This window comes from Bombina bombina, chromosome 5 (genome assembly GCF_027579735.1).
Source record: "Bombina bombina isolate aBomBom1 chromosome 5, aBomBom1.pri, whole genome shotgun sequence".
NCBI classification, from domain to species: domain Eukaryota; kingdom Metazoa; phylum Chordata; class Amphibia; order Anura; family Bombinatoridae; genus Bombina; species Bombina bombina.
The window spans coordinates 847,956,962-847,975,060 of NC_069503.1; the positions used below are offsets into that span (position 1 = coordinate 847,956,962).

The 18,099-nt window shown below is 38.5% G+C and overlaps 1 protein-coding gene across 1 annotated transcript in view; it reads right to left on the bottom strand.

The window, feature by feature from the left end:
• OSBPL1A (oxysterol binding protein like 1A) overlaps positions 1–18,099 on the bottom strand; it is a 702,947-nt gene that overhangs the window by 432,385 nt on the left and 252,463 nt on the right. Inside the window, 1 exon segment of the mRNA XM_053714984.1 lies at positions 1,282–1,388. Coding sequence (XP_053570959.1) covers positions 1,282–1,388 — 107 coding nt within the window.

Here is an 18,099-nt window from a genome sequence, read left to right on the forward strand (position 1 = left end):
TCCTTAAATGTCTCTATGTTATAAAACAAGATATATAGATATATATGTCTACAGAATGTTTCAAAGCAACACAAAATTTAAAAATTTGAGGTATCTCTTATGTATGTTTAAATTTTTCTGTGATACAATGGATATGACTCTATACCCTCAAAAGTATACTTGATATAATCTTTTTATTTCTTATGTATTTGCAAAAAATTTTTTTAAACATAACATGTATGTTGTATCCTACTTTCAACCTCAATAAAAAACTATTTAAAAAAAAAAAAAAAAAAAGTAAACACTTTTCCGGATTTGGGCCTCATTGGATCATGGTACTTTGAGTTTCAGGGAGCCTCCCTGAACTTCAGGGAGATTTGGGATGTCTAACATTAAGATTTGTATTTGTTATAAACATTTAATATAGTACAATGTTTGTGAGTAATAGTGTGTTAACTTGACAGGGCTGTTAATATGTGAGAGACCCAGGTTGGGTAAATGGAGAAGAATGAGAGAGTAGACTGGGGGCTGGAGCTGTATCCAACAGAATCTCTGGGGTAATAGGCCAAGTGAGGGAATTGACATCTGACATGAAGCCATCTAAATACTAGTAGGATAGATGGGATACAGAGAGGAAATATCCATGTATTTATTGCCGTGGTTACGGGACGTTAGTGAAATGTTGGAGAAAAAATATAATATTCAAATACACCAAAGGCATTCTAAGTATAGATTAAAGCCATATATGGTACTGTAGGCCTCTGGTTTATTTATTCATTCAAAATATTTATGTACTGCACAATAAACATGCGGTTTACAATGGTTTAGTGATATGAATCAGTAGCAGACCTGCTCAAAGGTAACTCGGTAATAAGAAATAGTAATAATATAGTGTACATGCTGCTCTGTATAATACATTTGAAGATAGACAGGTGGAACTTCAACCTGCACTAATAAAAAGGTTCGTCAGGTATGGACTTACACAGCACTTGGCCCCCGGTGCCACTGCACGTGCTTTACCAATGGTAGTTCTGCCCCAATATAAATCATTGGTGAACTAAAAAGATATGATGTTAAAAAGTAATGACATTAATTAGTTCCAAAAACTGGTTAACAGAAAGAAAAAATGTGATAATAGTTTTGAAAACAGAACTATGTGCTGAATTCTTCATAGTAGTGAAACAAATCAGGCTCATAATAAATATTACAAAACACAGGTTTAGCTAAAATTAATAGAAAATAGGCAAACAGTAGGTTAAACAAATCAACAACATACAAGTTAGATGGTTACATTGCACTTACCTTCTCCTGCTTGGCGAAGAGAAGCAGACATTGGCTTAAAGCAGCATGCGTTTCCTGAGAGGCATCTGTAACTTGTCTAACTTGTTGAAGAACAGATGGTTCAAGGTCTGAAACAGTATCAGCATATTAGTAAGACAATTCACACATCCAATACATTTTTATTCATTTCTGATCATCAACATCAATGGATAGAACCAATCCTTTTACCTAGAATACCTCTAGATTGAATGGTTTATCAAAGTTGAATAAAATCTAATTAAAATGGTCTATTTCATGCAAACTTGTTTTCATTCCCAGGATGCTGACCACTTTATTTGGATTAGGCAGCCATTAAAAGTTACATTGGTTAAAATGAATGTGCAAACTGAATTAACTTCACCTGAGCAACAAGATGCAATGTTTGTAACAGTGCATAGCAAAGTAGCATGTACTAATGCAGAAATAGGATCAGATTGTTTTAATGTTTAAAATATATTATTGAAATTAATGTATTATTTAAAGAGCTTAATTATTGGTATAAGCAAAACCTGAGAGTTTCAAGCCACATTTTTACATATTTATAAATAGAGAATAAATTTTAATGGAGATAAGGAGGTATATTAGAGTTAAGACAAATTATAACGTGGACAACTACAAAAATGTCAATCTGTTACAAGCACAGTGGTTCCCCTGAATGTTTACTGGGGTTTTGAGAAGCTTCATAACGTGTGGGGCGTGCATAAAAAATGCACAAGTTTAAAAAACAGGTTTTACTACACAACATTAACAGTTAAATATAATTTTGTTGCAAACTTAAATATACTGCAAAATGCTTCTAATATCTTATATGAAATAAATGTGTGTGTGTTTCTTTACTCTAGGCTGAACACCATTGTTGGTTGCTATATGAGACTGCATTATTGTGATGGAGGTGGATGATTGGTTTTGTGTACAAATAAAGATAAATTTGTGCTGACAAGATCCAGCTGTCACTAATCCTCCCAATTACTGTTCACAAAGTCTAAAAGAAAATTACAAAAAAAATAATCTAAATATTGGTTCTAATCTACGCAACCGATTGTATACTTTAAGGATGTACATACTATACTAAATATGTTACAACTTAATTTACACAATGATGGTCAATAATTCTGCAAAATGCTGCATCGGGTCATACTTAGGACATATGCTTGCTGAAATGCTGTGACACATTGCTATGTGTGAGACTCACAACAATCTACGTTATGCTACACTAGCAAGTAATGAAAAAGCTTCAGGAAGCCAAGTACTTTTGTAAGTTAATCAAATAAAGGGTTTAACCTCAGAGGATTAGCACAGATTTCTCTTCCTAGCGATTGAGGTAAATCTACTTTGCAGCCCAGCTGTACAAGTTTGTCATAAACTCTGTCATCAGATGCAGGTTCGTGCCACACAGGAGCTAAACATTATTACACCTTCATTATTCATATATAAATCACAAGTATGTCTTACACACACAGTATACACACTCAGAAGTGTACTAAACTAGTACCGGCTAGATTTAGAGTTTTGTCGGTAACGACCCGAAAAGCTAACGCCGGCTTTTTTCTGGCCGCACCATAAAAATAACTCTGGTATTGAGAGTCCACATAAAGGCTGCGTTAGGCTCCAAAAAAGGAGCGTAGAGCATTTTTAACGCAACTTCAACTCTCGATACCAGAGTTGCTTACGGACGCGGCCAGCCTCAAAAACGTGCTCGTGCACGATTCCCCCATAGGAAACAATGGGGCTGTTTGAGCTGAAAAAAATCCTAACACCTAGTGTTAGGTTTAATTGTAGGTAATTGTAGGTATTTTATTTAATTAATTTAATGATAGTATAGTGTTAGGTTTAATTGTAACTTAGGTTAGGATTTATTTTACAGGTAATTTGTAATTATTTTAACTAGGTAACTATTAAATAGTTCTTAACTATTTAATAGCTATTGTACATGGTTAAAATAATTACAAAGTTACCTGTAAAATAAATATTAATCCTAAAATAGCTACAATGTAATTATAATTTATATTGTAGCTATATTAGGATTTATTTTACAGGTAAGTATTTAGCTTTAAATAGGAATAATTTATTCAATAAGAGATAAATATAATTTACATCTAACGAAATTAATTAAGTTAGGGGGGTGTTAGTGTTAGGGTTAGACTTAGCTTTAAGGGTTAATACATTTATTAGAATAGCGGTGAGCTCCAGTCGGCAGATTAGGGGTTAATAATTGAAGTTAGGTGTCGGCGATGTTAGGGAGGGCAGATTAGGGGTTAATACTATTTATTATAGGGTTAGTGAGGCGGATTAGGGGTTAATAACTTTATTATAGTAGCGGTGCGGTCCGCTCGGCAGATTAGGGGGTTAATAAGTGTAGGCAGGTGGAGGCGACGTTGAGGGGGGCAGATTAGGGGTTAATAAATATAATATAGGGGTCGGCGGTGTTAGGGGCAGCAGATTAGGGGTACATAAGTATAACGTAGGTGGCGGTCGGCAGATTAGGGGTTAAAAAAATTTAATCGAGTGGCGGCGATGTGGGGGGACCTCTGTTTAGGGGTACATAGGTAGTTTATGGGTGTTAGTGTACTTTAGAGTACAGTAGTTAAGAGCTTTATGAACCGGCGTTAGCCCAGAAAGCTCTTAACTACTGACTTTTTTCTGCGGCTGGAGTTTTGTCATTAGATTTCTAACGCTCACTTCAGCCACGACTCTAAATACCGGAGTTAGAAAAATCCCATTGAAAAGATAGGATACGCAATTTACGTAAGGGGATCTGCAGTATGGAAAAGTCACGGCTGAAAAGTGAGCGTTAGACCCTTTTTTGAGTGACTCCAAATACCGGAGTTAGCCTAAAACCAGCGTTAGGAGCCTCTAACGCTGGTTTTCACAGCTACCGCCAAACTCCAAATCTAGGCCTCAATTTCTATATAAAATATATAAAGATATAGATAAGATGCAGCAAAAAATAAATAAAATAATTATATATAAAAAATATATGTAGTTATATAGTTCCAATCCAGAGCAGAAAAACCATGAAAAAAACAAACAAAACGAGGGCATTGCAAGTAGTGTTCTTTTTTGCCTAGTCCTTTGTGTATGTAAATAGTTACTTTGGGACACCAAATAAATTGCATTTTAATCATGAAGACTAACAACAGTATATCACATCTTCATTTAATATTGTTCTGTCATTAAATAAAACCCACCTTTAAATAAATGACTAATAACCTTATCAAATGTGCATTAGCATGATCATGTATATATAACATTAACACAGGTGGATTTACCATCAACCATATGGACAGTCTTTATGTTTAGAGATGGAACTCTGTAAAAAAAAAATAATGAAATATATGAATGCATCTGAAATACATGTAATAAGGAGTCCATGAATCGAGTCCATTGCATACTGCATATTTTCAGACTCATTACCTTAAAGTGAATGTCAATTTTTATGCTAAAGTGCCCGTTTTATAAAAATTTGATTAAAAACAGGGGCACTTTAATTCATTCAAAATTTACATTTCACTCCTGTTGTGAAAAAATACTTGCCTTTTAAACTTGACAGCAGCTCCTGCTTCCTCCGGTCATTGCAAGCCATTTCTGACGTCAGAAATGGATAGGTCATCGTCCAATCACGGCTTCCCCCCGGGGGAATCAGTGTCTGATTCAACGCTGTGATTGGAGGAAGTCGAATTCCTCATTTTAGACCCAGGAAGAGGCTTTGCGACGGGTGGAGGAAGCTGGAGCGGCTGTCAAGTTTAAAAGGTAAGTTTAAAAGGTAAGTTTTTTTTCACAACAGGAGTGAAATGTAAATTTTGCCCCTGTTTTTAATCAAATTTTTAAAAACTGGCACTTTAGCATCTGTCATGAGATGCAGGACACATGCAGGATACAGCAAAGATGGTACAACTCTATTTTATTGTAGAGCATGAAAATATACATCTGGTAGCATTGATCTCACTAAGTAACTGCGACACAAACAAACCTAAGCCCCGCCCCCAATCTGGTGACGTCACTTCCCACTCTCATCACAGCATCAAAATTGACATTCACTTTAATATCCATTTCCTGGTTAACACTAGTATCCCTACCCTTTTTAGGGAGGCAGGCAGAATCCCGAAGCCTGAAACTATACCTTTGCAGGTGGCTATAAGACTCCTTCCCTTCCTGCCATGTTTATTTATCCTATTCTCAAGACAATATGGAAAGTTAACCTTAGCTTTCAGATTCTAATTGTTTCTTGCCCCGTCACACCAGGCACCTTGGCTATCAGAGAAGTATATGTATTCTAAAAACAGGGGCAGCTTGTTTCCATCTACTGGAGCTTGTATGTTAATTCTACTTCCATTCAAAATTGTATGCTTTCATATATTAGAACTGCAATTTTAGGTATCTCTGTTGAACAGGCATTCATCTATTTTGATTTCCCTCATGGTACAACACAAGCTTTTTGATGCCACAAATATGAGAAGATAGTTTATCTTTTGGGCTAAACTTATCAAATTGTGAATAAACAAGGTTCACATGCTGAAACTGTTCACATTCCATTGCAAATTGTGGTGTGCATTTGTTCACAAAATGTAACATTGCGGGGGCGGAGCTAAACTCCATACTGTGTGGATGCAATACAGAGGAGCTCCGTGTACATAGTGCTAAAAGATAAATATTTGAAATAATAATTTGGCAGTTATCTTTTCTGGAATCAACAGGAGTTACAGAAATAAACACCTGTTAACAAGGACCGGAGTGGGGACTTTCCTGCGACTCCATCAAGCGGTGCGCACATCTCTATAAGGCCTACCTGTGATCACTTCACTACTAAACAGCACTCTGGAGGGTCGGGGCTCCACTCTGAAGCTAAGAACAAGCTGTGTTGTAGACGATCCGACGAACACATAGCCTCTTTCACCAAGCTGGCTGCTTCTGACACAGAGGGATATTAAGGTCGAGACCTCCCGCCACGGACTGCATAGCCAATTGAAAGCTGTTGAGCAGCGAGAGAGAGTGCCGCGCATCTAGCTGAGAGTTAAGTGGCGCCTCTAGTTAACTAAATCAGCGCAACATCTTGAGTCTATCTGGGGATGAGGCCTGTACCACTGCTGATCCAGAGGCCCAAAAAAAATATTGCTGCTCTCTACGGACCTAGAGTGAGTAACGATCCTGTAAGAGTTAACACAAGACCAACGATTTAACTCCGTGTCCAACCTAACCACAATTAGCCTGTCTCACTAATACATAGACCCCTCAATTTATTTATCTCCTGAGATATTGCGACTGGGAAAAGCTCTGCATTAGGCAGTACACACATTGCTAGATCTGAGGGGTGGTAAAGAAAGGCAATAGGAGAGAAATAGAGAGAATAGAAAAGAAGAAAGAAAGAGGAGGAGACAGAGAGATGTTGTGCTAGATGTGCAACCTGATAGGGGAGACCCCGGGTCATAATTTTATGCAATTTATCACCGACTCACTTACACTGCTCTAGACTGCTTGGAAGCTGTTCTTATGCGAATACCTGTTACTTTACACTTTGACTGAGGCCCTGCCAAAATGGTGCAACTTAATAAAAGGAAATCTAAATCAAGTATGGGTCCAAAAAGAACAGTGTTGGACCATTTCAACCCTATATCTCCTATACTGGATGACTCTTGATAGCTTAGCTGCACCCCAGACCATGCCAGATACCATAGATAAAACCTTTCAAGCGTTGCAGGACACTGCTCCATCAACTGTGACACCAGCCTTTATTTTAGACTCTCTAAAGTCTCTATTATGGTCCACCATTGCTCATTCCAAACACAAATAACAGCATCACTAGCTGATCTAAGAAGGGATCTTTCGTCTACTACAATGGCTGGACACGGTAGAGAGGAAACAAGGATATGGCAGTGCACCAGGCCAATGTCCTGTCTTTTGCACAAAATTTAACAGACCAAATTAACCACGCTAGAAGATAAAATGGCGGATATGGAGGAACAATCCTGCCGCAACAACCTAAGGTTGAGGGAGTGTCAGAAGATGTGACCTCAAATAACCTATTATCATTCCTGTCCAAGTTTTTTGGGTGTTTAGCGCCTACTACCAACACAAATGAAGGACTTATTGATAGAGCATATAGGGCCTTATTACCCATAAGCCTCTCCTCAGACAAGCCAAGGGACTTTATAGTGAGAGTGAGACTCCATTTCTACACTTACAAAGAAAGATTGTTAAGAGCTTCACTATCCAGACCAACCCTTCCTGACCAATTTAAAAACATCTCCATATTTGTGGATCTATCTTTTCGGACACTCCAGCAACGGAAATCATTTGGAGATCTTACAAGGTCCCTCAGAGCTCACAACATCAAATACCGCTGGGGATATCAAACCAGACTCCTAGTCCTTAAGGATAACCAACAGCACTCTATAACTACACCTCAGCAAGGTCTGAATCTGTTGAAACTCTGGGATCTACTGTTATCGTCAAATTGTTCCCCACATCTACCACTGGACACGACTGTCCCACAATGGGAACCACTTCCACAAAGGTGTTTCAGCTCTCCCACAGTTCCAAGTCAAGTGCAAGAAGATGATTGCTAAGAGGAGATGATATAATGGGTAAAATGTTTGTCAGTATCTCCTCCCCACCACATGTACATGTGTGGACTAATTTTTTTCATTTTCTTTCTTTCCTCCCTTGTATAACAGCACAAAGTCAGAAATTGTATGTTTAAGTAGATATTTCTAAACACTGAAAGAATATGTTCTCTTTATTTACGTTTCATATCAGGCCCAGCTGATTACATAGCAAAAGGCTATTCATTTTTCACACTGCTCACAGATTATTTATAAGTCCATAAATGTTTCTCTTACATGTTACAGAGATTGCTTACATGTTAACTGTTATGTGTTTCCATTTATGTGTTTACATAATTTGTTTATTTCTTTACAGTTTACTAATGTAACACATGTTCTATATCTATGAGACCAAGGTCTTGCCAAGTTACACCTATTGGCCTATATTCAATATAGTACCTAAATGCACACATAGTAAACATACTGCCATTACTTTATTAGTAAAGTATAGCCACATACTTGCAGTCCTTACCTGACACTGATTCTAAGGCATTTATATTTACCTATTAGAGTTATACAATACATTAATCCTAATGGCAGGGATATTACTCCACTTACCTACACTTCCTAAGGATATGATAAGGGACATGCACCATAATGGAATTTTCCCTGGAACCTCTGTTCCGAGCCTTACGAACTGAACAGCCTTACCAAAGGCTCAATTAATGGTATAGTTCATACTTCCAAGTGGGTATAACCATGTGTTATTTATTCTGCCTGCTATACTACCCTTATATAATAGAGGAGTGGTCTAATTCTGAGTTAACTGAATTATTTGCGTGCTATGCTTTGCTTAGTATTATAATAAGTTATATATTTCATCTATTTGTTATTTTTTTTTTCAAAAATATTGTTTGTACGCCAACAGACACTATCAGTTTAGAGCCCCTATGCTCCAGTAACCTCAATCAATCATTCAGACAAGATGTTAGAGATGTTAACCCATATATATATATATATATATATATATATATATATACACATACACATACATACACATATATACACACATACACATATATATACACACATACATATATAATACACACATACATATATAATACACACACACACACATATATATATATATATATATATACATACATACATATATATATATATATATATATACATACATACATATATAATACACACACACATATATATATATATATATATATATATATATATATATATATATATACACACACACATATATACATACACATACATATATATACACATACACATACATATATATATATATACATACACATACATATATATACATACACATACATATATATACATACACATACATATATATACATACACATACATATATATACATACACATACATATATATACATACACATACATATATATACATACACATACACATACATATATATATATATATATATATATATATATTTTTTTTTATTACACACACACACACACACACATATATATATATATATCTCTATATCTCTACCCACAATTTCTATTCCACCCTTCCCCCTTATTTTTTTCCCCGCATGACAACTCCCCCCCCCCCCATATTCCACTAACAGTTCTTCACTGTCAGCTCTCGCTTCCCCCCCTATAAAGTACTCTGAATATTATTTCTGATGCTACCAACGCATTTGACCTTTACATACATCGCACAACCTTACTGGCTTTATTGTTAACCAACATTTCCTACAGGCTGAGTGAATCTTAACTCCTTTAACCTCTTCTCTATACCTTTTTTGTGTTTTTTTTTGTTTGGGGGGGAGGGTTTTTTCTTCCTTTCCCCTCTATCCCTAGCCCTACAATGTCATACACCTACATCTCCCAAAATGTGAGAGGGCTTAACTCCCCAACAAAACAAAAAGTATATTTTTGCGATCCTTCCATAAGAATAAAGCCCACTTTGTTTTTGTTTTGTTTTTTAACAATAAACTCATTGGCTAAAAGAGAATCTAATCCAAATTGTTCCCAATTGTTAAAACTGCATGCTTCTCACAGAAATCGAGAGGAGTTGCTATTCTCATACATAAGAATATGTCCTACGAACACACACACACACACACACACTGAAGCTGATGCCCAAGGCAGGTATATTATCCTTATTTGCAAACTTGATGGCATTACATATACCTTAGCCTCCTATTATGGCCCTAACAAACAACACATTCAGGTCATGCGTATATTCCTACAGCGGCTGGAGTCCGTACGCCAAGGTCTCCTTCTTATTGCTGGAGACTTCAAAATTATCTGGGACCCCCATTTAGATAAAAAGTCTGATACCAACCGCAAACCAACAACTGAACTTGCACATAAATATAGAAACCTAATGTCCCAGTTTAAATCTTTCTGATATTTGGCGCGCTCTCAACTCTTCCTCAAGTGACTACACCTGTTTATCGCTACTATTCACAAATTGACTTCTTTTTCTGATAACCGAGACTTTTAGATAATATCTCTAGATCTTGGATCCCCAGTGCCCCTGGTTGGATCATGATCCAGTTCATATAATCTTGAAATCCCCAATGGAGCTGCAAAGTTCCTCATCCTGGCGCCTCTTGTCTCATTTTATTCTCCTCCCTGGAAGTTATCACCTTTATCACTAAAGACCTTACAGAATTTCTTCGGATCAATGATAATGGTCAAGTTGACGATTTTACTTTATGGGCCTCATTAAAGGCATGCATTCGGGGATCATTTACTTCTGACAAGACCCAATCACCACTTTAGAGATTAAAAAAAAAAACTATCAAGTCTCACAAGGCTTTTAAATCCCCTGGACCGGACGGCTTTACAGATATATTTTATAAAAAATTCCAGAATAAATTAGTACCTCCCCTATTGCAATTCTTCGCAAAGGCGAGCTCTCAGGGACCTTTCCCTGAAGAATTTTTACAAGCAATAATTATTACGATTCCTAAAACAGGTAAAGATCCAACAAAATGAGCAAGCTGGGGGGGGGGGCGGAGCCGGCTGCCGAGCTAGATGGCCGCACTGTGAGTGAGCTCCAGGGGCCGTTACCCGAGATCACTGACAAAGTGGGCAATCTAGCGTTCCAGCTCATCACCACTAAAGAAGGGAGACATGTGAGTTGAAAACCGCTGAGGGCTTGTTACAAAAATCACTGGGAACTCCCTCACATCAAGGGCTCTAAGTTGCGGCCGCCATCTTGGGCCTAGCTGATGTACCGCGCACATGGCCGCAATCTGCAGTTCCCCATAATTTGCCAGGACACTTGGGTACGCAGACCAACTGGAAACTGTGAGTAAATATGTCACCACACGCCATAGCCTGACCTGCATTATTCATCTTGTAAAACTGGCCCTCATGCAGTATGCGAAGCTTAAAGCAACAGATATACTTTAAATGGCTTAGAGGACAAATAAGATCTCATGCTTGCTTAAGCCCTTACACACTTTCATGTACCTTTCAGACAGCCGGTTTGGCAGTGAGATGTTCAGAGGCAGCAGAGGTTGAAATGAGGCCATTGTGAGATTTCAATGTAAAGCTTATGTAAAGACGCTATCACAGCTCACTTAACTCGTGGTGAGGGAGACTATCACTGTGTGCAAACTGGACAGTTCTAGCATAAAATTTTTACAGGCAAGAAATAACTAAGATTGCATGCATATTCTATTTTATCAACCTGTCGCCAAAAAGAGCACCCAGCAGGATAAGCTATTGAAAAACTCTGCGGCTGCTAATAAAACAGTTGGCTCCTTTTTTAAGGTCTCGGACAACCCTCAAGCTACTCCACAGGAAAATGTTTCCCTTAAAGGCTCTGCTATCTCTTCCTCAGACAGAGACAACAGCGCTGCAGATGAACCTATACAGTTATCAAAGGCTTTTTTAGCTTCTATCCCGTCTAAAGCGGATCTAGATAATATTGTGGTAAATGTACGCTCCTGCATAAAAGAAGAACTGGCAGGCCTAAGAAAAGATATGACAGAAATTGGGAATCGAGTTGAAGCTTTGGAGGAAGACAACGATTTCAATCAGTCTGAAATTTCCAACCTTCAAACTACAGTACAAGCGCATGACCTATTCCTCAACCAATTACAAGACAAGTTGGAAGACTTAGAGAACAGGGGACGCCGCCAGAACCTGCGCATAAGAGGAATCTCTGAGTCTATCTTACCCAACACTATCATTGAGTACTTTCAGGGCCTCTTCTCACACCTCCTGGGTCCAAACTCCACAATGGACAGAGTCCATAGAGCGCTGCGGCCGAAGACTCCAGAACAAGCACCCCCACGTGATGTGGTTCTAAAGTTAAAGGACTATCAAGCTAAAGAGGAGATACTTTGTGCAGCCAGACAACTCAAAGAGATCAATTTCCAGAACAGCCGCCTGCAGATCTTCACAGATCTTTCCCCTCGCCACTGCAAAGGAGGAGAGACTTTCTCCCTCTCACAACCATTCTTAGAGCCAAGAGAATCCTATATAGATGGGGTTTCCCATGTTTCATTCAAGTGTCTCACAAGGGCACAAAGCTTGTCTGCAAATCCCTGGAAGATGCCCAGTCTTTCTGCTCCACCCTGGGAATGGATCCCCCACCATCAGCACCAGATTCTGAGGATGAATCACCTCCCATTAGGCCTTTGCCACAGAGACTTCCACGTAACCCCTGGACACAGTCACAGTCTAAGAAGGCAAAGAATTCTCAAGTAGCTCCTCATAAGGACTAAGGACACTTCCTGATTGCTGTTTGTCTACAGAGTGGTGAGACCTATTCATGATGCCTCAAGGTTACTTAGCCTGCATAACTTATTGTTAATTTTTCTTATGAAAGTTTATTCTTATCACATAATAGAACATTCTGAACTTTAGTTTGAAGTTAATTGCTGCTTATAAAGCATTGAGTTCCGTAAATACAATTTGCCCTGTAGTTACTTTAGTTAACTCCTTTCAGAATGGGAAAGGCCAGTCTTCCCTGTCTTAGTGACACAGGATGTCACAATGTTTGTTTGTATTGTTATTATTGTTGTTCTTGTTCATGTATTGTTTGTTTTTTGTTCATGATTACTATATTACAATGCTCATTATGCTGCAACCATGTATAATATCCAGATGCATTTCATTGTGTTATGATGATTTATTCAACATTGCCCGAATCCCTATCTTGTGGTCCAATAACCTCGTTACTCCTTCATATCTAAATACCCAGCACCTGCAACACCATGAGTAACTCTAAATCCATAAGAATAATGACACAGAATGTTAAAGGGTTCAATGCTCCACATAAGCGCGCCAAGGCATTCATTGATATCGCCCATAGACATATAGATATCCTGTTTTTACAGGAGACATTATTTAGATGGTCAGGAGCCTTCCTTTTTCTCTTCCACCTATCCCACCCACTACTACAGCAGCCACACTTCTAAAAAAATCTCAGGTGTTAGCATTCTAATACACAGGTCTTTACCCTTCCAACTACAACACATGGAGAAAGACGAAGAAGGGAGATATTTAGCATTATTAGGTAGGCCAATTACTTTGGTGAATATATACATCCCCAATACGCGGCAGGCCTCTTTCTTTCGCAAAATTACAAACAACATTATCTTTCTCTAAAGGTTCCCTAATCATTGAAGGATACCTTAATACCCCACTAAACCCAGCGTTAGATAACTCTACAGATCGATCCCACATGTCCAGACGATCACTTAAATCAATAAAAGATGACTTAGTACTCCTGGGAGTGCACGAAACATGGCATATACAGCACCCTACCAAAAAAGATTTCATCTTTTACTCACCCCCCAATCAGTCACACTCACGAATAGACTACATATATATATATAGATGCCACTATTGCTTACATATCTGACTCCGAAATCTCTCCAACAGCCTGGTCGGACCACTCGGCAGTTCTCTGTGTCTTGCACTGGTCTTCCTTGCCTTACAAACCCTTTCAGTGGCGCCTAGATGACACTTTATTGAAGAATGACCTCATATTAAACCATATGGAATCTTACCTACTAGATTTTATTCGCACTAATAATACTCCTGACATCGACCCATACATTTTGTGGGAAGCCCACAAATGTTCCTTAAGTGGGGAACTGATAAAAGTTAAATCCATCCAACAGAAAAAACAGTTCTACATAAAGAACTAGCTGAGCAATTTCAGCGAGCAGCCCATCTTTTTAAACTAAATTCCAAAGACACCACGCTCAAACAATTAGACTCAGCTAGACACAAACTTACAGAATTTTTTGATCAAAAGGCACAAAGGCAGGCCCTCAACCTTCAACAAAGATTTTACCTAGAAGGAAATAGGCCAGGTAAATTGCTAGCCAGAGCAATCAAGACCAAACAATCTATACATTTCATCACATCATTACAAGACCCTTCAAATAAGGCAACTGTTGAAACTCAGAGAATTGCTGAGATATTTCAAAACTACTATTCTGATCTTTATAATTTAACGCCAGATAGGGATACCAGAATCTATCAAATCAAATGTCAGGAATACTTAAGCCCTTTAACTCTCCCATCCATATCAGGGGAGCACTCAGACATGCTGGCAGCACCAATCACACTGGAGGAGATTAGGGCCGCGATTAAATCTCTAAAAGTAGGGAAAAGCCCAGGCCCTGATGGCATCACAGGTACTTATTACAAAAAATTCAGCCACATAATAGCTCCACACCTACTTTCTGTTTTCAACCACATTGATGATACCAAAGGTTTGCCCCCTTCTATGCTAGAGGCAATAGTCACAGTGCTTCCTAAACTGAATAAAGAACTGACAATAGCATCAAATTACCGTCCCCGCTCCCTGCTTAACACGGATATTAAATTATATGCTAAAATCCTGGCCACCAGAGTGAATAAAATTTCTACCTTACCTCATTCATCCCGATCAGGTGGGATTTGTGCAGCAGAGAGAGGCTAAGGACAATACTGTCAAGATTCTACATCTCATGCAATATGTTTCTGACCATGACCTCCCCCTTCTTTTACTATCAACAGATGCTGAAAAAGCTTTTGACAGACTGGACTGGAACTTCTTAAAACTTACATTACAAAAATGTGGTTTTCCCACCTCCTTTAGCCATAGGATTTTTGCATTATATAACCAACCAACAGCCAAAATTAGAGTAAACGGAACACTATCTTCTTCTTTTAAAATTTCCAACGGGACCCGACAAGGATGTCCACTTTCCCCATTACTATTTGTATTATCAATGGAAGCCCTAGCGACGACGTTACGCAACAACCCTGACATACACTGGCACTATACGCGGATGACTTGTTACACTAACCCGACGATCTCTCTCTCTGCGGCACAGATCTCTTTGGAGGAATTTGGCTCTTGCTCTAATTATTTAGTAAACCAACGTAAATCAGAAATTCTCCCAATTAACTTATCTGAGAACGATCTACATACACTACGACAACAATCACCATATATAATACAACATAACTCTTTAAAGTATCTGGGTGTCCACCTGTCTACAAAACCCCAACAGCTTCTCGATTTGAACTATGAATCCCTCATAACCACTCTTATTAAAGATACATCACTGTGGATTCACAAAAAAATATCATGGCTCGGCAGAATTGGGATTACCAAAATAACTATTCTCCCAAAAATTTTATATTTATTCTAAACCCTTCCAATACCACTCCCCACATCATATTTACCCAGACTTCAAGCCATTATTAACTCTTACATTTGGAAAAAACGCCCTCTTAGAATCGCCAAATCTACACTTTATTTCCCAAAAAAATCCGGAGGCCTAGGAGTCCCAGATTTATCTAAATATCGTCAAGCGGTGTTCCTGAGGTGGATTGTGGACTGGTGCACACTTTACTACAACTTCATAAATCCTGGTTAGTCCTAGAACATGATGTTACAGATACATCCCAGCTAGGGGTTTTCTGCTGGCAACCTAAAGCCAACCTACCACTGAGCGTCACCAAAAACCCCATCATTGGGGAAACTTTTAGGGTTTGGTCCAGTGTAATACATGTTTACAAACACATCTCTTCAGTCCCCTCCCCTCTGACAACAGTACTTAACCATACCGATTTTCCAATCGGAGTATCAATTTCCCCTAAATCTATAGTCAATTTAAATGACTCACTACCCTTATACACACTTATGGAGGTAGGTAAACTGATGTCTCAACAACATTTAGAGAGTCTAGATATCAATCAATTCTCTCAATGGCTGCGGTACATGCAACTTAAACATTTTGTCAACTCCCACAGGGACAAAACTCTGATAGCCAGGGACCGCACCTCCCTAGAGAAGATGTGCACTCACGACACCCCTCCTACGCATACAATTTCCACACTATAGTCACTACTCATAACACCCCCAGGAATCCTCCGAACCCCAACCGTGGTTTCGTGGCACAATGAACTTCCATATACCCTTACTGAACATGAATGGTACACCATTTTCCAAAACACATCTAGGTCTGCTCACTCTGTGACAGTCTTAGAAACCAATTACAAATTCCTCCTCAGATGGTATCTCACCCCCCATAGACTAAAGCACATATTTCCTGAAGCGTCTAACAGATGCTGGAGGAAATGCTCAGAGGAGGGAACTCCACTTCACATATGGTGGACATGCCCCCTAATAGGCCAATTCTGGCGAGATATTAACCAAACTGTATGTAAACTTCTAAACAGTAATATACCGCTAGATCCTATCATATACCTGTTTCATGTCACCCCCAAGCTCCCCTTTAAACACTATACTACACTCCTTAATCTAGCCATTAGTAGCGCCAAACAGATTATACCTAGGCTTTGGAAATCAGACATTATTCCCACTACACAGATGTGGGTAGACCAAATGAAACGTAATTTAGTCCTGGAGAGGCACTTTTATTATATCAATAGCAAACTAGACTACTATGCTGAACTTCTGTTCCTTTGGGAATCGTGTTTCCCGATAAGATAAGCTTGTTGATATTCATATATACTGTGGCTGTAATTTCTATTGATACCTATAGAATCTTTTAAAATTATTACTCAAACCCGACATACCTGTCTATCACTACATGAAAACAGTTCGTCCCATCTGTTTATTGCCTTGGATACCCCTCTCCCTTACCCCCCCCCCCACTCTCCCCCATCTCTCCTTGTTTCTTCTCCCAGTTCACATCCTTCATCTCCACAGATGAGCGTTATAAAAAATACCCTATGGTAGCGATGTCAGGAACCGTCCACATAGGTCCGCAAGGGCATTTTTAACCGAGAACATAAACATTTGAACCTGACCACACATTAATGCCGAGATGCTAAGATCCTATGATTTGAAAATACAAGACTATACTTGTATTGTATTTTCCAATGTTGTAAATTGTTTGATGATGTATTGTTTTGATAACAAAAATAAAAGATTGAACAAAAAAAAAAAAAATGAGCAAGCTACAGGCCAATATCATTGCTAAACCTAGATGTTAAGCTATATGCCAAAATAATAGCTTCACGTATTTTGAAACCCATAGATTAAATTTGCCCTGTGTTACCCTGTCGGACACTGAAAAAACTTTTGACAGGGTAAACTGGGGGTATATGTTTGCAATTCTCCAAAAATTTGGTTTTCAAACCCCATTTATCACTATTGTGGTGGCTTTATACTCCAACCCATCTGTGACGGTTAGGGGACTGGGATTCTGCTCTGAGTCCTTGTCATAACTAATGGAACCAGGCAGGGATGTCCCCTGTCTCCCCTCATATTTGCACTTATAATGGAACCATTAGCCACAGCTATCCACTCTTGTCCACAGATAAAAGGAGTAGAGTTGCACAACACAACTCAGAAAACTGCCTTATTCGCAGATGACCTAATGGTACTTATCTCTGACCCTATCACATTCCTACCCCATCTTTTTTCATTGCATGAGAAATTTGCAAAAGTCAACTATTATAAACTTCATCTAACAAAAACGGAAGCCTATGCCATCAATATACTGGATGAAACTCTTTCTATACTTAAAGATACATATAAATTCCATTGGTCCACTCGCACATTAAACATTTAGGTGTATACCTATCCCATGACATCCCAACTATGATCACTATGAACTTCTCCCCTCTACTGTCTACCATAACAACCTCTATAGAAACATGGAATGTCCCCTTGTTATGATTAGGAAGAATAGAAGCCTTCAAAATGAATCTCCTGCCCAAATTAACTTACCTCTTTAGATCTCTTCCCAT